At 41.5% G+C, this 24,603-nt stretch overlaps 1 protein-coding gene across 1 annotated transcript in view; it reads left to right on the top strand.

Moving 5' to 3' along the window:
- The window catches only part of SRGAP1 (SLIT-ROBO Rho GTPase activating protein 1), a 294,550-nt gene that overhangs the window by 144,545 nt on the left and 125,402 nt on the right, over nucleotides 1-24,603 (top strand). Inside the window, exon 3 of the mRNA XM_052639735.1 lies at nucleotides 7,474-7,636. Coding sequence (XP_052495695.1) covers nucleotides 7,474-7,636 — 163 coding nt within the window. The remainder of the gene's footprint in view (nucleotides 1-7,473; nucleotides 7,637-24,603) is intronic.

The following is a 24,603-nucleotide window of genomic DNA, read 5'->3' as shown; positions in this document are numbered from 1 at the left end:
CCACGTATATGTGTTAATGTATCACATTTGTTTTTCTTTTCCTGACTTCACTCTAACACTGGCAGATAGGTATTTGGATAGGCAAATTTTAAATAGCTGATTCTTCATGCAGAGAGCTCAGGATTTTTGTAGTGATCTTACATGAAAATGATCAATGAGGGTTGCTTAAATTTGCATGCCCATACCCCGCCCCAGTAGTATTTGTGGTGGTTGCAGTAGAGGCTGACTTAAAACAAGGGCCTTTGATTAAATGCTTATGATCTAGCTTAATTAATTGACAGTTGACCCTTGAACAACCACAAGGGTTGCCAACCCCCTGCACAGTCAAAAGTCGGTTTACTGTTATCTCTGCCTCAAAAACAAAGGAATTGGTAAATGACTCGCCCAAAGGCAGGAAGCTGAACAGTTATGGATAGAATCAGGGCTCAAACCCAAGTTCTACCTATTGTGATCTCTAATTGAACAGAAACTATTCCCTGTACCTAGTTAATTTAAAGATATGTGAAATGAAAATACAGCTATTACATTTATTGAAAAAATTCTGCATGTAAATTGACCTGCACAGTTTGAACCCTAGTTGTTCAGGGATCAGCTGTACTTCATTTGTTTAAACAAAATACATGGAAGTTTTTCAATAATGAGATTTACTTTAGAATTTAAATCTGGGAGACAAGTAGGCAAGCAACTCCAATAGAGTATACAGGTGGTCTGAAAGATGTCAGTGCAAGCTACCAGGGAGACCTGGTGGAAATCCATTCTGTAGTGGAGGTGGGGTAGGAAGGTCCAGGTAAGGTCCTGGAAGAAATGATACATAAGTGAAGACCTGAAGGACTTGTTAGCCAGGTAAGGGCCCAGAGCAGGACATTCAAGCAAAGGGAACATCGTGCATAAGGGGCCAGAGGGAAGGGGAGCAGGGCGGCTTTGCAGAGCAGAAAGTAATCCAGTGGGAGTGAGTAATGAGGTAGTGAGCTATGTGACTCCCCATGTACACTGTGCCTGATCACAGAGGCCTGTAGACCATACCAGGAAGTCTAGACTTTATCCTCAGGGCTTGAGAAGTCTTTGTAGAGGCTTTTAAGTTGAAGAATAACCAGCTCAGAACTGCATCTTGAAATGGAAACTGTAGATAGGATTGTGGGCTGGAGGAGGACATGGGCATAGTCTGGAGGGAGACCAGGCAGAAGTCCTTCACCATGATGGCATGAACTAGCCACACTGTAGGTGGAATTAGAATTGTTTAGGAGATGTTAAAAAGCCAGCCCAGTCTTTCAACAACTAGATAATATGAGAAATATTTCTGTTACAAAACTCCTGGAAATGCTGACCAAAATATAATAGACATCATTGTAAATCTATAACTGAACTCACAGGAAAGTAGGGGAAATTTCCAGTGGCCCAGAAAGGAAAAGGGAACTGAAAACTTGAGTGGTGATTGTATCCCACAAGGGGACAGAAGCAGGGGGCTGGATGTGAGGACTTGCTAATCACCGTCCTATAGCACAGCATCCCAGCCCAAAGTCAGGGGCAGCAGAACTGCTGTCTCCATGAAAGAGTAGAGCAGAACCTCACACGGATGAGGCGAAAGGATAGTCAGGGAGTCTGGGATGGACATGTACACACTGCTGTACTTAAAATGGATAACCAGTAAGGACCTGTTGTAGAGCAGAGGGGACTCTGCTCAATTTTATGTGGCAGTCTGGATGGGAGGGGAGTTTGAGGGGGAATGGATACATGTATTTCTATGGCTGAGTCCCTTTGCTGGTCACCTGAAACTGTCACAACATTGTTAACTGGCTATACCTCAAGACAAAAATTTTTTTAAAAAAAAAGAATCACTCACACCCACCTCCACACACCCCACCACCCCCACCACCTTGACACACACACAGGACAATAAGGAAGCCCAAATGCTGCTGGGCTCCAACTGGTAGGAGATTGCAGAAAAGCACATGTCAGTCTTCACCATTGGCTTTGCAGTTTTATTTTATACCCTTCTGTGGCCTTGGCTCCTACATAAAAAGTAGGATAGTTTTGTTTTTTTTTAAAAGAAAAAAACCCTCCATACTGTTTTTCACAGTGGCTACACCAATTTATATCTCCACTGACATTGTGGGAGGGTTCCCTCTCCTCCACATCCATTCTAATATTTGCTATTTGCATTCTTTTTGATGGTGGCCATCATGGTGAGTGTGAGGTGATATATCTCATTGTAGTTTTGATTTGCATTTCCCCAAGGAGACCCAACCAGTCCATTCTGAAGGAGATCAGTCCTGGGTGTTCTTTGGAAGGAATGATGCTAAAGTTGAACCTCCAGTACTTTGGCCACCTCATGCGAAGAGTTGACTCATTGGAAAAGACTCTGATGCTGGGAGGGACTGGGTGCAGGAGGAGAAGGGGACGACAGAGGATGAGATGGCTGGATGGCATCACCAACTTGATAGACGTGAGTTTGAGTGAACTCCGGGAGATGGTGATGGACAGGGAGGCCTGGCGTGCTGTGATTCATGGGGTCGCAAAGAGTCGGATACGACTGAGCGACTGAACTGAACTGAACTGAATGCTGTTGAGCATCTTTTCATGTGCCTGTTGGCCATCCGTGTGTCTTCTTTGGCAATTCTACTCTTGGGTATATATCCAAAAAAAACATTAATTTGAAAAGATACATGCATACCAATTATTTACAGCTGCCAAGGAATGGAAACAACCTAAGTGTCCATGAATGGATACAGAAGCTGTGTTAGAGACACACAATGGCACACTACTCAGTCATAAAAAAAGAATGAAATGTTTCCATTTGCAGCAATATGGATGGACTTAGAGGGTATTATGCTAAGTGAAATAAGTCGGACAGATGCTGCATAATAAATACTGACAAATACTGTATGATATCACTTATATGTGGAATCTAAAAAACACAACAAGCTAGTGAATACAATAAGGAAGAAGCAGACTCACACATGTAGAGAACAAATTAGTGGTTACCAGTGGGGAGAGGGACAACGTGAGGATAGGGGATGAAGATGTATGAACTATTATGTATTTTAAAAGTTATAAAGATACACTGTATAACATGGAATATAGCCAAAAATTTTATAGTAACTATAAATGGAATATAACCTTTAAAAATTGTGAATCACTCATGTACACCTGTACCCCTGTAACTTACATAATACTGTGTGTACCTATAACTTACATAATATTGCACATCAACTCTATGTCCATAAAAAAAACTTTTTTAACTCTTCTCATCATAAGAAAAAAAAAATAGGAACTTTTGCAGGAAAAGAGAGTAGAGGTTCTTTTGCAGAATACCTTTTTTAGTTTTTATTTTGGGCTCACTTTAACCTGTAGTGTTGGTCCAGCATAGAAATAAATTTTGGTGATGGTTCCCAGGGTGAGCAGATGTCAAATGTGCTTGACAGAGACTGGAGCCAGTGCGAGATCTGCATTTATAGAGACTGTCCGGTTTTAAAAGTAATTGCAAATAAGAGGACAGCCCATTGGTTTATACAGTAAATACTTTTGAGTGTCTCCTTGTGTGTTCTGTACTTGGGAATCACTTCTGAGCTGAAAGCATGCCTGGGCGCATGCACTCTGATCTGATCCCTGAGTGCATCAGCTGCCACTTTTTCTTTCTCCTGGCTGGTTCACTAGTTTTCTTAAAAAGGTACGTAGCTTGGAATTTTCCTTAAGTTTATTATTGACTGTGGGACTGCAAATAAGATAATAAGTCTACAGAAAGGACAAAAACCAGGTTTGGGGGACAAAAACCAAAGACAAGCTTGAAGAAAGAGTCAAACAGACCTGGCTTGAATACTAGCTCTGCTGTGTGACCTTGGTCGATAGAGTCAGTATTGCTGAGCCTTGGTTTCCTAACTTGTAAAGTGAGATTCTATGACCATCAGATGAGAAACATGACAAATCCTTGATGCAACTGAGAGCTGACATCGGGTACACGCTCAATATTCCTTCTCCTCACAACACGACTGTTACATCTTTGGCACTGTTAACTTTCAGTTCAGTTCAGTTCAGTTGCTCAGTCGTGTCCGACTCTTTGTGACCCCATGAATCACAGCACATCAGGCCTCCCTGTCCGTCACCATCTCCCGGAGTTCACTCAGACTCACATCCATCAAGTCCATGATGCCATCCAGCCATCTCATCCTCAGTCGTCCCCTTCTCCTCCTGCCCCCAGTCCCTCCCAGCATCAGAGTCTTTTCCAATGAGTCAACTCTTCGCATGAGGTGGCCAAAGTACTAGAGTTTCAGCTTCAGCATCATTCCTTCCAAAGAAATCCCAGGGTTGATCTCCTTCAGAATGGACTGGTTGGATCTCCTTGCAGTCCAAGGGACTCTCAGGAGTCTTCTCCAACACCACAGTTCAAAAGCATCAATTCTTTGGTGCTCAGCCCTCTTCACAGTCCAACTCTCACATCCATACATGACCACAGGAAAAAGCATAACCTTGACTAGATGGACCTTAGTCGGCAAAGTAATGTCTCTGCTTTTGAATATACTATCTAGGTTGGTCATAACTTTTCTTCCAAGGAGTAAGCGTCTTTTAATTTCATGGCTGCAGTCACCATCTGCAATGATTTTGGAGCACCAAAAAATAAAGTCTGACACTGTTTCCACTGTTTCCCCATCTATTTCCCATGAAGTGATGGGACCAGATGCCATGATCTTCGTTTTCTGAATGTTGAGCTTTAAGCCAACTTTTTCGCTCTCCTCTTTCACTTTCATCAAGAGGCTTTTTAGCTCCTCTTCACTTTCTGCCATAAGGGTGGTGTCATCTGCATATCTGAGCTTATTGATATTTCTCCCAGCAATCTTGATTCCAGCTTGTGTTTCTTCCAGTCCAGTGTTTCTCATGATGTACTCTGCATAGAAGTTAAATAAGCAGGGTGACAATATACTGTTAACTTTACCAGTCATCTAAGCTAGGCTGAGGAGCCTAGGTCTCAGTCAGTTTTGGGGTGCTTGACCTGTAGGATAATCCTTGGCCTGAACTGACCACTGCATGGTGGAAATACCAAGGCTTGGCTCAGCCTCCCTGGACTCAAAGACTTTCTCCGATACTAGTTTTGTTCTTGAACAAATCACTGTGCCTTGCTAAAGCTTAAGTTCCCTCCTTGATAGAGGGGATCTACCTAAATATCTCTGCCTTAAATTGTAGAATTAACTAGTTAATGTGTGTAGGTTTTAGACCAACTGCTAGATAAAAATCACTAACTTTATGTAGTGTAGTGTTAGTTGCTCAGTTGTGTTCGACTCTTGGCAACCCCATGGACTATAGCCCATGAGGCTCCTCTGGTCCATGGAATTCTCCAGGCAAGAATACTGGAGTGGGTAGCCATTCCCTTCTCTAGGGTATCTTCCCTACACAGAGGTCAAACTCAGGTCTCCTGCACTGCAGGCAGATTCTTTACCATCTGAGCCATCAGGAAGATCCCAGCTTTATATAACACTTGCTATGAATCTAAGGCATTCTAGTAAACATTAAAATATATATATTAACTCAGAAATCCTCATCATCTTATAAAATCAGTACTGCTACTTTACAATCTTATAAATGAAGCAACAGAGGCACAGAGAAGTTTAAATAACTTGGCCAAGATCTCCTAGCTAGTACATAATGATTTTGGAATTTGAGTGGAGACAGTATGGATCCATATTCCATGAACTTGACCTGTGTACTCAGTAGGTGCTCAGTAAGTGATAACTTAGCCGTCTCTGTTGTTGTTGTTGTTGTCAATACTGTTATTACTTGAGTGAAGTCGCTCAGTCGTGTCCATCTCTTTGCGACCCCATGGACTGTAGCCCACCAGGCTCCTTGGTCCATGGGATTTTCCAGGCATGAATACTGGAGTGGGTTGCCATTTCCTTCTCCGGGGGATCTTCCGAACCCAGATCTCCTGCATTGTAAGCAGATGCTTTATCGTCTGAGCTACCATTAGGACAATAAAAAATGTTTATTCAGTGAATGAGAAAACATGTATTTAATGCTGAACATGGCAGGGCCATGAGGATACAAAAAAAGTGTGCCACATTCTCAAAGAATGTGTGGTTTACCTCAGCATAAAGAGTATATAAGAGTTACTGTAAGGTAGCATTTACGTTTTGGGCTGGGTGGTAGAGAATGTCAATACAAAGAATTCAGTATTCTGCCATGGAACCACTGCCCCATGCCCAATGGCTTTGAAAGGAAAAGAAGGTTCTCTGGGTTGGGGCGTAATTCTTATTACGCCAGCTAGGAGAATGGAAGTCTTCTCTCGTGGTTATAAGTGCTAGGACCCTAGATTAGGGGTTTCTACCCTTATACCCATTCCTGCTTCCTCTTTCTTCTAAAGAGAGTTTTGACTTGATGCACTCTTAAATCCTGACTCTGAGGGACTTAAGGACTGAAAGACCTGATTTAATTGTTTCTTTTCTAATTTAGTTAATATTCAGAATAATAAATCATCATTACTACTTGTAGGAGGATAACACGTCTTGGAAAATTGTCTCTAAGTTAGGATAAAAACATTCTGTGCCATTTTGCCATTTTAGAGTTAGTTTTGGTTTGTTTCTTTTTTTTTTTTAATATAATTTTAAAAAAAATATTGGCCATGCCACACATCATGTAGAATCTTAGTTCCCTGACCTGGGATCAAACCCACAATCCCTGCTTTGGAAATGCAGAGTCTTAACCACTGGACAGTCAGGGGAATTCCAATAGTTAGATTTTTTAAGTAAAAAGCAAAAAACAAATATCATATATATATTTTTAAAGCAGTAATGTCTCTATTAGTATTGCTTTTCTTTGGAGGTTTTTGGTAAGAGTTTTTGCAAGTTGCCTTTTGTGGTTTATATTCACTTTTCACTTTATTATCTAGACTGAAACAAGGAAATAGCTCAATGAGCTTGAAAAGGACATGGGACAGGTCATAAGCCAGTGAACCTCTTGGTTCTATTCATGAGTCTTGAGACAGTGCTATAAAGTTCTGCTTCCCAGGAACACTTTTTGGGAGGCTGGAGGTTAAGTATCAGGGGATTAGTAAATCATCCTCACATTTATGTCCCATGGAAAGTATACCTAGCCTGATCTCTTCCAGCAGCATACTGGACATTCAAAGCAGTCTTTGTGTTCAGTGGCAAACCACAGTCTGTCTGTGAGACAATAGTCAATAGATTTTTATATACACATAAACTGCTTCCTTCAATGAGGTGATTAAAGCTGAAGGCCTGCCCGAGTCCTGTGTGTGTGTTCGGGTTCTGTGCCCTTGTCAGGATTGTAGCTTTTGACTGGTGTTCTTGGTCCAAGTATTTTTTTCCAAGCCCAGTGCTGCCGAGTGTCTTGCTAAGAGCTATGCCCAGAGGAGAAGAAACAAGAGCCGCCCATGTGTTGCGGCTCCTGGTTTTGCCTCGGTGACGTCCCTCAGCTGTTTGGATCAGCTTTGAACTTGATGCTAATTCTCTTTTCTTCACTTCTTAGGAAAGACCAGAACTTATTGTCTCCAGTGAACTGCTGGTATTTGCTCCTGAACCAAGTGAGGCGAGAAAGCAAAGACCACGCCACCTTGAGTGACATCTATCTGAACAACGTGATTATGCGGTTCATGCAGATAAGTGAGGATTCCACCAGGATGTTTAAAAAGGTATCTTCCATCTGTCCCACCAGAGGGTACTTCTCTATACCCACTGAGCCTGTAACCAAGACAAGGAAGGGTCTGGTGCCTTTAATACTTAGTGGTATTTAATAGAGATTAGGTTCAAAAAATAAATAAACAAACATATTTTGGGCTTCCCTGGTTGCTCAGACAGTAAAGAATCTGCCTGCAGTGCAGAAGACCTGGCTTTGATCCCTGGATTGGGAAGATCCCCTAGAGGAGGGCATGGCAACCCACTCTAGTATTCTTGCCTGGAGAAGTCCATGGACAGAGGAGCCTGGAGGGCTACAGTCCATGGGGTCGCAAAGGGTCAGACATGACTGAGCAACTAACACACACACACACACACACACACACACACACACACAACACATATCTTAAAGACACAGAATAAAAAGTTGAGCAGGCACACTCGTAGACTTGTAAAGCACCGAATCTGTGACCTGAATGATGTGAGCAGGATTTTGAAATGAGGTGTACTTGCAAATTGCACCTCTGTCCTTAGGAATAGACTTCCTGAGGTTATTAAAAAAACAGAGAGGAAAAGCCTTAAGAACTATGTTTTAGGCTCACACATGATCAGAGACTTGTGAAGAAGATAACCAGATGTGGCGCTCTCTTGGGAAAATGTTATCATGGCTTTTCTCATTCCCACCAGACTAGCAATGTAGGCTGTGAGAGACTGACAAGAAAAAAAATCCCACGGGGCACGGAAAATCAGTCCCTTACATGCCAGAGAGGTTCCTCCTTCCCAAATCCACTTAAAGAATAAAAGGAGCTGGGTTTTTAAGACTTCTTATCATTGTTACCCATCTCAGCCAACTCTCAGCAGTTTGTTGTTGTTGTTTGGACATCTTTGTTGAGAACAATAACAAAATTGGACCATTTCCTGTGTAGAGAAGGCAGCTACTTGCCCAATGAAACTGGCTTTCAGTTTTTATGTTTATAAGACAGTGGTTCTCCCCCACATCCTAAGCGTCATACTTGGGGTGTTTGGTGTCTACTAATATCTGTACTTCTATTCAGTAAGTCTTAGTTTCAGAAAGTGGGGGGAAAGCACCTTGTAGATTAAAAGTATATTTATGTCTCAAAGGAACAACTATATGGCACTGTGCAGGCCAGCTGGGAAACTTCTTAGTCATGTTTGATATCTCCGCATTAGATTTGACTCCCGACCTAGAACTGGAATTTAGCAAACTTGAAGTTGTCTTTTGCCCTGTTAAATAGAGGGAACCATATTTCAAACAAAGGAGAAATTTTTTTTAATTTGGAAATAAGAGCATATTAAGAAAACAGAGAAATATCTTGTGTATCTTAATAGTTTAGACTGACCTAGGATAGTGAAGTAATTTTCTCGGATGTCAGTCCTTTCTGCTAAGTCTTCATTTGGTTCAGTGGGCTTTTTGGATCTTATTGTCTATGAGTGGGAGATGGTGTCAGGTCTTGGAAAGGCTACTTCAATAAAGAAAAACTAGTCCTCATGCTCAAGGAGGTTGTAGTTTATCCAAATTTGTATGATGCTGTATATTGCTTCCAAGTCATGGGGATGCTGGCAACCTTTCAGTCCGGGCCTCTGGGACCAGCAACTCAGCTGAGTTCATTTATTCTTCCATTCAACAAAGCATCTTTCAATGCCAGGCTGGGAAGCAGAGTTAAAAGACATTCCTGCCTACACAGAATCACTTAAAAAAATTAACAGTCCCTACGATTAGGGAACATACAACCTGCTCTAGAAACTTGAGGGATGGAGATCTTGACCTTACTCTGTGTGTGTGTATGCCGGCCAGGCTCCTCTGTCCATGGAATTCTCCAGGCAAAAATACCGAAGTGGGTTGCCATTCCCTTCTCCAGGGGATCTTCCCAACGCGGGGGCCAAACCCACGTCTCTTGCATCTCCAGGACTGCAGGAGGATTCTTTACCACTGAGCCACCTGGGAATCCCTACCCTTCCTGAGGGGCCAGGAAATTCTTCACAGTGGAGGAAACACCTACAGACAAACCGGTGGGAGAAGGGGATGGTCATCAAGCAGATGAGGACAATGTACTGTTGGAGGGAAAGCGGAAGCATGACATGTTCAGGAAGAGGAAAGAGTTTGGTGTGAGTTTGGTGAGAGATTGTATGGGAGGGAGTGATGGAGTGTGAGGCTAGAAAGGACGTGCATGCGTGCTAGGTCGCTTCTATCGCGACTCTTTGTGACTCTATGGACCATAGCCCGCCAGGCTCCACATGGATTCTCCAGGCAAGAATACTGAAGTGGGTTGCCCTGCCCTCCCCCAGGGGATCTTCCTGACCCAGGGATTGAATCCAGGTCTCTTACGTCTCTCATGTTGGCAGGCGCGTTCTTTACCATGAGCTCCACTTTGCATGTCTTGCTAAGCTATAAGGATTTCTGTTTTGTAAGTCAAAGTCAAGGGCTTCTTAAAGTTGATGGAAACTTAGAGCTGAGAGTCAAATGGATTGGGGCTTGAATCCCAACTTTTGTGCTTTTGTGATCTTGGGAGATGATTCAAGAAAGTGCACTCTCCTCTATCTCCAGGAGTGGGGAGGGCTGGGGACTGGCAGAAGGGAAAGGTGAGCCAATGGGTGCTCAGAGGTTGGGGTGGCCCTTTGGAGTTTGTCACCAAGGAGGCCTTATGTTTGTTTTGCAGAAATTACATCTGAGCTGCCCTTGGGGTGGGGCTAAGTAATCTTGGGGGTGAGGCAGCTCCCACTCCTGGAGAGTAATTCCCAACAGAGATTCCAAGAGCGAGATCAGCTGTGAGCTTCATCAGCCAGCAGCCAATATTCCCAGTAGCTGGGGAAATATAGCTCTTGAGAGACGGCCTGAGGAATGTACGGTACACACACACACACACACAATGCCTGCTTGTTTGCTGCCTAGAAGTCGTCTTCTTATCCCGATTGTCTGTGACTCATCTCCTTAGAAGCTGCCTATTTATAGCAGACTCCTGGTTGCTTCAGCATTTAGTAGAGTGAACAGTGTTCTCACCTCTGTTGCTGATCAGCTGGAAAGTTAACCATCATTACAATGACAGGTATCAAATTCTAGCTCCTCAAGCAAACCCAGCAGATGACATACCTCACCATTCCATCTATATTGTTGCTGAAAAAACTAAGAACAAGAAAGGGAGAGACTGGAAAGTCTTGAGGAGCCAGATCAGCCCACTAGGACACATTTGTCATCTGCAAATGTAGGAAGGTAGGAAGCCAAGACCCACATCTGTCAAGTCTAGAGAACTTCATATGCCTTTAGGTTGAAAACCAAGACTAGTATTTTCTGCCTTTTTAAAATTGCCAAGCCATCTCCTCCTCCAGCTCTTCTATTACTGTGGTTCCAGAAGCATTCTTTTTTGTCAGAAGAGAAGGAAGCGATCAGAACCAGTCTGAAATAACCTTTTAACTTCTGTGAAGTCTGTAGCGTAATGCTTGTTTTTCCTTCGGGGGATTTTGTGACTTCCTCATTTTTCAAAAATAACCCCACATCTACATGATTCAGACCCAGATAGATGCTAAGTGCTTGACAGATGCAACCTCTTACACAGCTGTATTGTTGATCAGAGTAACATACAGATTCATTCCTAAGGCTCTAACATCAGATATTTTGGGTATGAATGTTGATTTTATCTCTCTTGTTATCTATGTGGACCTGGAAGTGTTGGTAAACTTCTTAAATCTCAGTTTCTACATCTGTAAAGTACATATAGTCACTTATTTCAGATACTTGTATGGAAAATTCATGACTTGTGCATGGAAAGCTACTTACCCCAGTGTCTGAATTTAATACTAATACAGTCTAACTAATTTTTAGCGGTTATTTTGGTTATTATCGTTACTGTAAACACTTATTCCCTACACCTACAATAATTATGTAATATGAGTTTACACCAGACATTATCCTAAATATGTCCTCATTTTAAAGAGACTGTGTAACACAACTGTGATGACCGTGTCCAGATCATCACATGTTATTTGTGTATCACTTTTCATTAAGTTCCAAAACATATTTCTAAGCAGACTGAGAAATGCTCCAATATCCTTTCTTGTAGTCGAATTAAAATTCTGGTCCACGCATTTCAACAGTTAATGGAAAGTTAGGGATAACCCAGTGAATAGCTGTGTTGGAGAGCACCTCTGTGCCTCTCAAGTCCCAGACTGCTATTTCATTTGGGCAATCTTTTTTTTCCCCCATATTTTTTTATTTGGCTGCCTCCGGTCTTGAATCTTAGTTGTGGCAAACAGAAACTTTTGTTGCAGCATTCAGAACCTAGAGCGGTTGGTGGCAGGGAGGGGTTAGTTGGTTGTGGTGCTGGAGATTGGTTGCCCTGAAGCCTGACCAGTCCTCACTTCTTCCCTGAAGGACAAGGGGTGGTGAGGTGCCTCCTGCCCTGTGCCCCAGCCCCGCCTCCTGGAGGGATGAGATTCTGCTGCCTTCTTTCCATTACTCATGACTGAAGAGTAGTCAGCATCTGGGTTGGTGCTGCAGCCAGAAAATGTGCAGTTTGTATGCTACACATAAAAATGTAATTAATGTCAGCAGTTCACCATTGTGATAGCAAAGACCACAGCTAACATGCAGTAATCACTTTATTTATGCGCTTTATCACATGCTCTTCTTTAGCAACACCAAGAATGTTTAATAGAAGTGTGTAGTTTAGAAGGGAGCACCATGAAATGGTAGCATTTGAGGACTTCCCTAGTGGCCCAGTGGGCTTCCCTCGTAGCTCAGTCAGTAAAGAACCTGCTTGCAGTGCAGGAGACCTGGGTTCAATCCTTGGGTGGGGAAGATCCCCTGGAGAAGGAAATGGCAACCCTTTCCAGTATTCTTGCCTGGAGAATCCCATGGACAGAGGAGCCTGGGGGGCTACAGTCCATGGGGTCTCAAGAGTTGGACACAACTTAGCGACTGAACCAGTGGTTAAGACTGTGTGCTTCCAGTGCAGGGGGCCTGAGTTCAATCCCTGGTTGGGGAACCAAGATCTCACATGCCATGTCGCCAAAAAACTTTAAAAAGTAGCATTCAAATATGGTATATTATCTGTGAAATTGTTAGCCACTCAATCATGTCTGATTCTGTGAACCCATGGACAGTAGCCCATCAGGCTCCTCTGTCTATGGGATTTCCCAGGCAAGAACACTGGAGTGGGTTGCCATTTCCTTCTCCAGGGGATCCTCCCAACCCAGGGATCAAACCCAGGTCTTCTGCATTGCAGGCAGATTCTTTACCGTCTGAGCCATCAAGGAAGCCTGTTATTTCCCCATGGGTTGTTTTCAAGTTATTAATGTTTTTATCCTTATTTTGCATAGATATGTGTACTGGTATAATTTATTTTGTTTCTTCACTGATAGTAATGACATAAAGTACCCTAGCTACCACTTTACTGAATTTTCACTCTGTGCCCAGAACTGTGCCCTGCATTTTCCACACATTAACTCATGCACCCTCACAGTTGCCCAGAGAACAGGGATTATAAGTCACATTTCAGGGATGAGGAAGCAAAAGGCTCAGCTATAACTTGCAGAGCCTGGCTCGCTCATATGTTTTCTTGTCTTTGTCTGTGGGTCATAGATAGTTCATAGTTACTGTAACTTTGTTGGTGGTTTTCAGTGGTCATTTGAGATGTTACAGAATGCACAGGATAGAAACTTCTGAGAATTGGGACGCTGTAGTTTCTGGCCCTGTTCATTTCTAATGAAAATCCTGAAGAGAGATAGCTCTGGATGAGGCAGCAAAATGTGTCAGTCATCCAAGTTATAGACAGAAATTCAAAGCAGCAGAGACTGGCTGCAAGCCACTGAGAATTACCTCACTTTGGCCTAAATGCCTTAGATTATCAGATTGAGACTCATAGGAATGAAATTAACCCACTTTTTGTTTCATTGATTTTGTGGCATAATCTGAAAGGAAGGGGAGAGTACTAGTAAGATTTGGAAATTTCTAGTCATTTTTAAATTATGGTCAAGCCAATCCTATTCTATTTAAATTTTCTTAGTAGAAAGAAAATCCTATTCTATTTAAATAGCTTAGTAGAAAGATATTTCATGTGGGGAGGTGGGACCATTGTTTTCAATTAGACTTATTTAAAATAAGTTAATATTCACACAGATGCTTTAAGTTAATACATGTTACTAATCTAGTACAGATCTCTAAGGCTTTAACCTTGTTTTTGAAGAAAAAGTTCATAAGTTTAAAAAAATCTGAAAACTGCAAATCTATATATAAACGAGTCTTAATTGTTTGAATGTAAAAATATATACTCATTGTAGAAATTTAGAAAACACCAAAAGATATAAAACTGGAAATAAGAGCTACCCATATTAATACTACCTACTGCTAATATTCCTGACTCTATCTTTTCTGTATTCATATGTATACTAGACAGACATATGCATATTAACATACGTATTTTACAGAATTGAAATTTCATTGCAGACAGCCTGGGAACCTGCCCTTTCCATGGAAAATATTATTAGCGTTTCCTGTGTCTGGAAGAAATCTTCTTTTCTTTCAATGTAATTCGCACTGGATCTTCATTGCACACGGGCTTTCTCTAGTTGAGGCCGGTGGGGCTACTCTCTTGTTTCAGAGGAGGCAGACTCGGCAGTTGTGGGCACAGGCTTAGTTACCCCACAGCATGTTGGATCGTCTTGAGCGAGGGTTCAAACCCATGTCCTCTGCATTGACAGCAGATTCTTAACCACTGAACCACCAGGGAAACCCTAACATAATCTTTTAAAACAGGATACTTGGTGCCTACATAATGTTTCACTGTCAGTACGGCCGTTTTCTTTTCCTGTTGTTGGACATTTAAATCTTTCACACATCTGATATTTTTCTTGTACTACTGAAGCAGAATTATTAGGTCAGAAAGTGGCATTAGAATTTCATACTTTGGATGAAATTCTTACTTTTTTGCTTACCTGGTGGCTCAGAGGTTAAAGCATCTGCCTGGAATGCAGGAGACCTGGGTTCGATCCCTGGGTTGGGAAGATCCCCTGGAGAAGGAAATGGCAACCCACTCCAGTATTCTCGCCTGGAGAATCCCATGGACAGAGGAGCCTGGTGGGCTACAGTCCACGGGGTCGCAAAGAGTCGGACACGACTGAGCGACTTCACTTCAGAGTAAAGATTTACTGAGGAGTAATCTAGCCTCTGCAAAATAAATTGACTATGTTATTAGCAGAGAACTACCAGTGTGATTTAGCATGCTGTTGCAACAGTGGTAAATAATATAACAAGAGGAACTTTTTCAAAGCATTTCAGTGCAGTGTAGCGGAAGAATTAAATGGTATTCTGGTGGCCTCAGGAGACAGCTTAATTATTGATGAGGCCTGGATAAATAAGTGAGTATAGTTCAGGCTAATGCTACCAGCTGGTTCTTTTCTCGTTTTTCTAGAAATAAATCAAAATAAAGCTATGGTTTCTTACAGTGATGCACTTTTCTGAAATATTTTGGAAACTTTTTAATTTGTATTTATAAATTGCTTAACAGGATAGCTGGCACTATATTAAGTGCTTAATAAGTGGCAGTTGTTAGTGCTGCTGTTCCTGCATTTATATTGTTGCCTTTATTACCTAGTGACAACAGGACATATATGATTTTTCTAATATTTTTAATTGGAGTATAATTGCTTTACAATGTTGTTAATTTCTGCTGTACAACAACATGAATCAGCTATATGTGTACATATCTCCCCTAAGACATATGTGATTGACCTAGCCATAAATTTAGCAGATGAGTTATTATAGAAGAGCATTCACTATCAGTTTACAAGCTTTATTAAAGACTTTTTTTTGGTCCACACCACAGGGCATGCGGGAACTTAGTTCCCTGACCAGCCCCCTACAGAGGAAGCAGTCTTAACCACTAGATTGCCAGGGAAGTCCCCGTTAAAGACTTTAAAATAGAACATTAAGTAGATGTTATGTGTCTCTCTCCTTGGAAAGTGACATAATCTTAAAAAACCTGAGGACAGATAAATTGTACATTTTGTCACACAGCATGATATAGTAGTTGAACCCGTAATTACATTGAGAATAGTTTTCAAAAAGCACTTGAAACTTATTTATGGTTAAAAAAAAAGAAATCTGGAAGTGTATAGACCAAAATTATTTTAAATGGGTATCTCTAAGTTACTTTTATTTTCTTCTGTTTGCTTGCCCATAATTTCTGATTTTTTTACAATGAACATGTTGTGTAAGACCCAAAGAAAACAAACATTTATTGTAAACTAAAGCCTTAAAGAAACTTGGCCCCAAGTACACCAGTGTTTACCACAAAGGAATGGGGAGCAATATCCAGTAACTAATTCAGACCTGATGCTATTTGTTAATGGAGAATTAGCCTGGTCTCTAGGTACGCGTGAAAACTGTGCTTTGACTATACAGTGTTAGGATGCTTAAAATGAACAGACATGAAATCAGGGACCAACTAAGCAAGATGGCAGCATGCCCCAGGGCTGCAGCCTCCTTACCTCGCAAGATCTCTTTGCCATGACTAATGAAATGTATAAACAGGAAAGAGTGGCACAATCCTTTTACCTTCAAGCAGATCCCATTAGTCTGCTCACTCTATTGACTCCCACCTAACTCTAAATAGAAGACTGTACCCCCACTTCCCTTCCCTCACTGTATTTTTCTCTCTAGCACTTACCCCTTTTTGACATGTTACGTATTTGCTTATTGTTTATTCACTTTCTGTCTCGCTTCAATTTAAATGTAAGTTTCTGAGAGGTGGGAACCTTGTATTTTTCACTGGAACAGTGACTAGCACATAGTAGTTACTCTGTAAATATTTATTGAATGAATAAATAATCAACACTTAAATCTGTATTAGAAGCCAGAGATGAGTGTCATCCATGTAACAGAAATTTCAAGGCATTTCAGCAAGACCCTGTATTGACAGGGCTGTATTTGCATAACACTATCACATGCTGTCTACTTCCTAGGACAGAGAAATTAGAGGAGAAATGAGTCATGACAAGTTCGTGACATGATGGAACAGCTAAACCTCCAGTTTTCTGAGCTGAGGACTGAAAGGGGGTGTCAAAAGAACCAAAAAGTCCTAGGGAGATTACAGAGAGGGTGTAGATTTTAAAAGCTGTCTCATAAAGTTCTTTATGAGCTCCTGTGCTTGCTCTGACTTGCACATGTTCGGGTCTGATCTTCAGCAGTATACCTACCAAAGACTTTGGGAACTGAACTAAGGGGGAGACCACTGCCTGGACTCCAGCCTCGCCACTGGATAGTGCGTGTGCAGGTCAGATCCAAATAGTGCTACAAAGGTGTTAGAACGCATATTGAAACCACTACCCTGAATTCAACTAGGTTGATTTCCTGATAAGAAAAAAATACTAACATTCTACATGTGGTTTAAATAAGACTGAGTCTCATAACATAATATTCAAAATATCCAGAGTACAATCCAAATTACTCAGCATACAAAGAACCAGGAAAACCTCAACTGTCAGGGGAAAAGAAAGAAATGGCCAATTCTGAATGACACAAATGGTGGAATTATCTAACAAAGACTTTTAGAGCAACCATGATAAAAATGTTCCGAAAAGTGACAGCAAATACTGTTGAGATGAATGGAAAAGATAAAGTCTCAGCAGAAAAAAAAAATATTAACAGAAATAACCAAATTGAAATTTTAGAATTGAAAAATACAGTTGTTCAGTCACTAGGTCATTTCCAACTCTGCAAACCCATGGACTGCAACACTCCAGGCTTCCCTGTCCTTCACTGTCTCTGAGAGTTTGCTCGAACTCATCTCCATTGATTTGTTGATGCCATCCAACCATCTCATTCTCTGTCACCTCTTCTTGTCCAGCTCTCAATATTTCCCAGCATCGGGGTCTTTTCCATTGAGTCAGCCCTTTGCATCAAGTGGCCAGAGTATTGGAGCTTTAGCTTCAGCATCAGTCCTTCCAGTGAATATTCAGGGTTGATTTCCTTTAGGATTGACTCATTTTGATCTCCTTGCTGTAATCAAAACTAAAACCTCACTACATGGGTTTCAATAGAAGAATAAGGATAACAGACAAAGAGATTAGTGTCTGTTAATCTTGAAGATAGGTTAGTAGAAACTATCTAATTTGAACAACAGAGAGAAAAAAAGATTGGGAGAAAACTAATCAGTGCCTCTGGGAGCTTTGGGACAACACCCAGAGGTCTGATAATTCATTTCAGCAGAGTCTCCAAGGGAGAGGAGAAAGAGAGTAAGTAGAAAAAACATTTCAAAAAATAATTGCAGGAAAGCTTCTCAAATTTGGCGAATGAGATAAACCTACCCATTCAAGAAGCCAGCAAAACCCAAGCTAGCTGAATCCAAAGAAGTTCATACCTGCATACATCATAATCAAGAAAAAGCTAACCAAAAAAAATATTGAAAGCAACTGGAGAAACATGACACGTTACTGATGGAAGAACAATTGGATGACTGTGGGTTTCTCTACCTGCTGAATGCCAGCAGCACCTTATTGGTTGTGACAACCAAAAATACCTTCAGAGGTTACCACATGTCCCCTGGGGGAGAAATCAAGAACCACTAATCCAACTTGAGTTTTCCATTTTTCCAAACATTGTTGAAAAGAAATTTTCTAGTTTGGTTTGCTTTTCAATTACCTGATTTATCACTCTTGGTTAAATTAGCAAATATGAGTAGGGTAAAGACTCCCAATCTCTTATCTCCCATCAAGAGACTTTTGAAAAAAGAACAATTATTTGTATAATAGTAATGTATATTATATATATATATATATATCTACATATTCAGTGCCAGTTTATTTGTTGTTACTGTTGTTTAGTCACTAAGTTGTGTCCAACTCTTTTGTGAGCCCATAGACTGTAGCCCGCCGGGCTCCTCTGTCCATGGGATTTCCCAGGCAAGAACACTGGAGTGGGTTGCCATTTCCTTCTCCAGGGGATCTTCCCAACTCAGGGATCGAACCCGCATCTCCTCCATTGGCAGGTGAGTTCATTACCACTGAGCCACCAGGGAAGCCCACCAGTTTATTCAGGTTCAGGTATTCATAAAAGATCAGCACGGAAGAAAGTTCATTTTCAAAGAGCCTTCGACACTGAACCTGTTCTCCTCATCCAAGAAGGAGATTACATTCTTAACTGATGAGGCGAGGAGAGAACTTTCTCACAATATTTCAAGGTGTCTGCAGTTGAGATCAACAAAGACTGAAGCAACCTGAGAACAGTATTATGGTTGCTAGCTAAGGTTTCTTACCATTTGAAGACAGTTTAATTTCACACGGTGGGATTCTAAAAGATTTCCAGCAACTGCAAGAAATGCCATATTGGGGGATATAGCACAAATATTTGAGTTAAGGAACACTTGTGATACTTGAATGATAGCAACCCCAAAAAAGAGATATTGAATGTGGCTGACAGATTGATTTCAGTACCTTTTAAATCTCATAGGGAAAAAAAAGAAAATCTTTTCTCATTATTAGAGAAGCAATTACATAGAAACAAGCAGAAATTTTACCAATAAAATACTTTGTCAGATCAACCTAGAAACTTAAAAAGTAAAACAACATTTGACACTGGATATGTGAACTATATAAATTGAGAAAATCCCATAATATTAGTAATTGATAGTGAATAAATACAGGCATCACTTTCACTTTTTAAACTTTGGTAGTTTCCAGTGGAACACAGAACCATAATTGTCTAATGCATTGACTTGAATAAACATTCCCATTAAAATTTCATTTCTTGGGCTTCCCTGATAGCTCAGTTGATAAAGAATACACCTGTAATGCAGAAGTTGCCAGTTCAGTTCCCGGGTCAGGAAGATCCCCTGGAGAAGGGATAGGCTACCCACTCCAGTATTCTTGAGCTTCCCTTGTGGCTCAGCTGGTACAGAATCCGCCTGCAATGCAGGAAACCTGAGTTCGATCCCTGGGTTGGGAAGATTCCCTAGAGAAGGGATAGGCTGCCCACTCTAGTATCCTGGCCTAGAGAATCCCATGGACTACAGTTGTCATTGTAGGCCACATCTTTGGCTTGAACCTAAAGCTTGTATCAGTTACACAGCTGGCTGGGATTAGGAGTGTAGCCTGTAACATGGCAAAGCGTACATAGTGGGCTACAACTATCTGAGCTCTAGAAACAGCTGGTGGGGGTGAAGGCTGCAGGCATGCAAGAATTTTGATTCCCAGTGTGAGGAGTTGGTATGTTGTTGTCGTCTAAGCAGCTAAGGGGTTTTCCCCACTTGCTCAGCAGTGAAGAATCTGCCTGCAATGCAGGAGCCGCAGGAGTGGCAGGTTCGATCCCTGAGTCAGGAAGATCCCCTGGAGGAGGGCATGGCAACCCACTCCAGTATTCTTGCCTGAAGAATCCTGTGGAATGAAAGAGCCTGGCAGGCTACAGTCCATAGGGTCACAAAGAGGCAGACACAAATGAAGCAACTGAGCACACACACACACATCTAAGCAACGAAGGAAACAAAGAGAGATTTTGCATCAGGGTGTGACATCATCAGTTTTGTTTTTGGAGAGCAGTGTAAGAAGTAAATTGGAATGAGAAAAAAAAAAAACAGTCTTGGGGAAACTAGTTAGCGAGCTGGTGCATGAGTAATGTAGCTGATGGTTTTTGCTCTGTCATAAATTATGGCCAGAGAGTATTTCCATACTTACAGTGATATTGTCTTCTAAAAGTTCTCATTCATGTAGATCCAGAATGAATCAAATGGCTTTTTGTTGTTATTTTATGAAAGGTCTGATGGAAATTTAAAACCAGGACATTGTTATTCACTCCATCGTAATCAGATTTTAAGGCTTCTACTCCTTTATCTGATGGCTCTTTAGCCTGTTGTGGGGGAGGGGGGTGGGGAATCTAACCATGATTCCAAGATTCTTAGGCTTACATTAACTATGCAAATGTGGGTTTGGACCATCTCTGTGATTGCAAGCAATGCAGGTCACTGAGAGGTGTATGTTGTCTCCTAATCCTCCCAAGATCTTATCTTTCAGCCCTTGAAGTGTCATAAAGAAAGTGTCCTTAATATTACTAGCTGCAAGACGGTGAACAACTATCGCAGTTGTTGTGGTTCAGTCACTCAGGCGTGTCTGACTGTGACCCCATGGACTGCAGCACACCAGGCTTACCTGTCCTTCACCATCTCCCAGAGTTTGTTCAAACTCATGTCCATTGAGGTGGTGATGCCATCCAACCATCTTGTCCTCTGTTGTCCCGTTCTCCTGCCCTCAATCTTTCCCAGCAGCAGGGTCTTTTCTAATGCTTTTGCTCCTCACATCAGGTGCCCAAAGTTTTGGAGCTTTAGCATTAGTACTTCCAATGAATATTCAGGGTTGACTTTCTTTAGGACTGACTTGTCTGACCTCCTTGCTGTCCAAGGGACTCTCAAGAGTCTTCTCCAGCACCACAGTTCAAAAAGCATCAATTCTTCGTACTCAGCCTTCTTTATGGTCCAATACTGACATCCACACATGACTACTGGAAAAACCATAGCTTTAACTAGACGGACCTATTTCGACAAAGTAGTGCCTCTGTTTCTTAATATGCTGTCTAGGTTGGTCATAGTTTTTCTTCCAAGGAGCAAGCATCTTTTAATTTCATGGCTGCAGTCACCATCTGCAGTGATTTTGGAGCCCAAAATAGTAAAGTCTGCCACTGTTTCCACTGGTTCCCCATCTGTTTGCCATGAAGTGATGGGACTGGATGCCATGATCTTAGTTTTATGAATGCTGAGTTTTAAACCAGCTTTTTCACTCTGCTCTTTCACTTTCATCAAGAGGCTTTTTAGTTCCTCTTCACTTTCTGAAAAAGGGTGGTGTCATCTGCATATCTGAAGTTATTGATATTTCTCCCAGCAATCTTAATTCCAGCTTGTGCTTCATCCAATCCAGCATTTCTCATGATGTACTCTCCATATAAATTAAATAAGCAAGGTGACAATATACAGCCTTGATGTACTCCTTTCCCGATTTGGAACCAGTCTGTTGTTTCATATCCCATTCTAACTGTTGCTTATTGGCCTGCATACAGATTTCTAGGGAGCAGGTCAGGTGGTCTGGTATTCCCATCTCTTGAAGAATTTTCTACAGTTTATTGTGATTCACACAGTCAAAGACTTTGGCCTAGTCAATAAAGCTGAAGTAGATGTTTTTCTGGAACTCTCTTGCTTTTTCAATGATGTTGGCGATTTGATCTCTGGTTCCTCTACCTTTTCTAAATCCAGCTTGAACATCTGAAAGTTCATGGTTCACAAACTGTTGAAGCCTGGCTTAGGGAATTTTGAGCATTACTTTGCTAGCGTGTGAGATGAGTGCAATTGTGTGGTAGTTTGAGCATTCTTTGGCATTGCGTTTCTTTGGGATTGGAATGAAAACTGACCTTTTCCAATCCTGTGGCCACTGCTGAGTTTTCCAAATTTGCTGGCATATTGAGTCTAGCACTTTCACAGCATCATCTTTCAGGATTTGAAATAGCTCACCTGGAATTCCATCACCTCCACTAGCTTTGCTCATAGTGAAGTGATGTTGCTCAGTCGTGTCCAACTCTTTGCGACCCCGTGGACTGTAGCCTACCAGGCTCCTCTGTCCATGAGATTCTCCAGGCAAGAATACTGGAGTGGGTTGCCAAGTAATGCTTCCTAAAGTCCACTTGACGTTGCATACCAGGATGTCTGGCTCTAGGTGAGTGATCATACCATCGTGCTTATCTGGGTCATGAAGTTCTCTTTTGTACAGTTCTTCTGTGTATTCTTGCCACCTCTTCTTAATATCTTCTGCTTCTGTTAGGTCCATAGCATTTCTGCCCTTTATTGAGCCTATCTTTGCAGGAAAAGTTCCCTTGGTATCTCGGATTTTGTTGAAGAGATCTCTAGTCTTTCCTATTCTATTGTTTTCCTCTATTTCTCTGCATTGATCACTGAGGAAGGCTTTCTTATCTCTCCCTGCTATTCTTTGGAATTCTGCATTCAAATGGGTGTATCCTTCTTTTTCTTCTCTGCCTTTTGCTTCTCTTCATTTCTCAGCTATTTGTAAGGCCTCCTCAGACAACCATTTTGCCATTTTGCATTTCTTTTTCTTGGGGATTGTCTTGATCCCTGCCTCTTATACAATGTCACTAACCTCCATCCATAGTTCTTCAGGCACTCTGTCTATCAGACCTAGTCCCTTAAATCTGTTTCTCACTTCCACTATATAATCATAAGGAATTTGAGTTATGTCATACCTGGATGGTCTAGTGGTTTTCCCCACTTTCTTCAATTTAAGTCTGAATTTGACAATAAGGAGCTCATGATCTGAGCCACAGTCAGCTCCCGGTCTTGTTTTTGCTGACTGTATAGAGCTTCTCCATCTTTGGCTGCAGAGAATATAATCAATCTGATTTCGGTGTTGACCATCTGGTGATGTCCATGTGTAGTCTTCTCTTGTGTTATTGGAAGAGGGTGTTTGCTATGACCAGTGCGTTCTCTTGGTAAAACTCTATTAGTCTTTAGCCTGCTTCATTCTGTACTCCAAGGCCAAATTTGCCTGTTACTCCAGGTGTTTCTTGACTTCCTACTTTTGCATTCCAGTCCCCTATAATGAAAAGGACATCTTTTTTGGGTGTTCTAGAAGGTCTTGTAGATCTTCATAGAGCCGTTCAACCTCCACTTCTTCAGCATTACTGGTCAGGGCATAGACTTGGATTACTGTGATATTGAATGGTTTGCCTTGGAAACGAACAGAGATCATTCTGTCGTTTTTGAGATTGCACCCAAGTACTGCATTTTGGGCTCTCTTGTTGACCATGATGGTTACTCCATTTCTTCTAAGGGATTCTTGCCCACAATAGCAGATATAATGGTCATCTGAGTTAAATTCACCCATTCCAGTTCATTTCAGTTTGCTGATTCCTAAAATGTCGATGTTCACTCTTGCCACCTCCTGTTTGACCACTTCCAATTTTCCTTGATTCATAGAGCTAACATTCCAGGTTCCTATGCAGTATTGCTCTTTCCAGCATCAGACTTTACTTCCATCACTTGTCACATTCACAGTGGGGTGTTGTTTTTGCTTTGGCTCCATCTCTTCGTTCTTTCTGGAGTTATTTCTCCACTTATCCTCAGTTATTGGGCATCTACTGATCTGGAGAGTTCATCTTTCAGTGTCTTATCTTTTTTGCCTTTTCATACTGTTCATGGGATTCTCAAGGGAAGAATACTGAAGTGGTTTGCCATTCCCTTCTCCATTGGACCACTTTTTGTCAGAACTCTCCACCATGACCCGGCCCTCTTGGGTGGCCCTACACAGCATGGCTCATAGTTTCACTGAGTTAGACAAGGCTGTGGTCCATGTGTTCAGACTGGTTAGTTTTCTGTGATTGTGGTTTTCAGTCTGTCTGCCCTCTGATGGAGAAGGATAAGAGGCTTATGGAATAATAAAACTGAACTATTACGTTTTTGAAAGGTTCAGCATATTGAAAAGTGGTCTGGAAATATATCCCTGATTTTTTTTAGTTAATTATTACAGTCTCAACCAGAGTTCATGACACATTCTGATTTTAGTTAGGTTGGGTTATTCACATCAGCTCTTGAGAGTTTGTGCTTGAATGATTCCTCATTTAGTGACACTAAAGTGCTGTTTCCAGTGTATCACCATTTTGAGTGGAGAAATATTTCTAGCCTGAAACATTGTGCTTCTTGAAGAGTTAAAGTAATACAAGCTGAACATAGTTATTTCATTTACCTTATTCCCTGTAGGATTTAAAATTTCAGTCTTGAGTTACTGGTTAATCTGTCCAAGTACTCTTTTTACCTGGGCGGTTATGAGTGACGCTGTGAACCTGACTTTGCACCTTTGCCTGCTCACAGGCAATGCCTCATTTGCCAGCAATTACATCAGTAAACATTCTAGGAGATACCCCAGATAGTTCCTTTAAGGTTAAGTTTTGTCTTGTTTCACAATTAAGCTCTGGTTCCCCTGGTGG

The sequence above is a fragment of the Budorcas taxicolor genome, chromosome 5, assembly GCF_023091745.1.
Source record: "Budorcas taxicolor isolate Tak-1 chromosome 5, Takin1.1, whole genome shotgun sequence".
In the NCBI taxonomy this organism is placed as follows: Eukaryota; Metazoa; Chordata; class Mammalia; order Artiodactyla; family Bovidae; genus Budorcas; species Budorcas taxicolor.
This window is presented reverse-complemented; position numbering and strand designations above follow the sequence as displayed.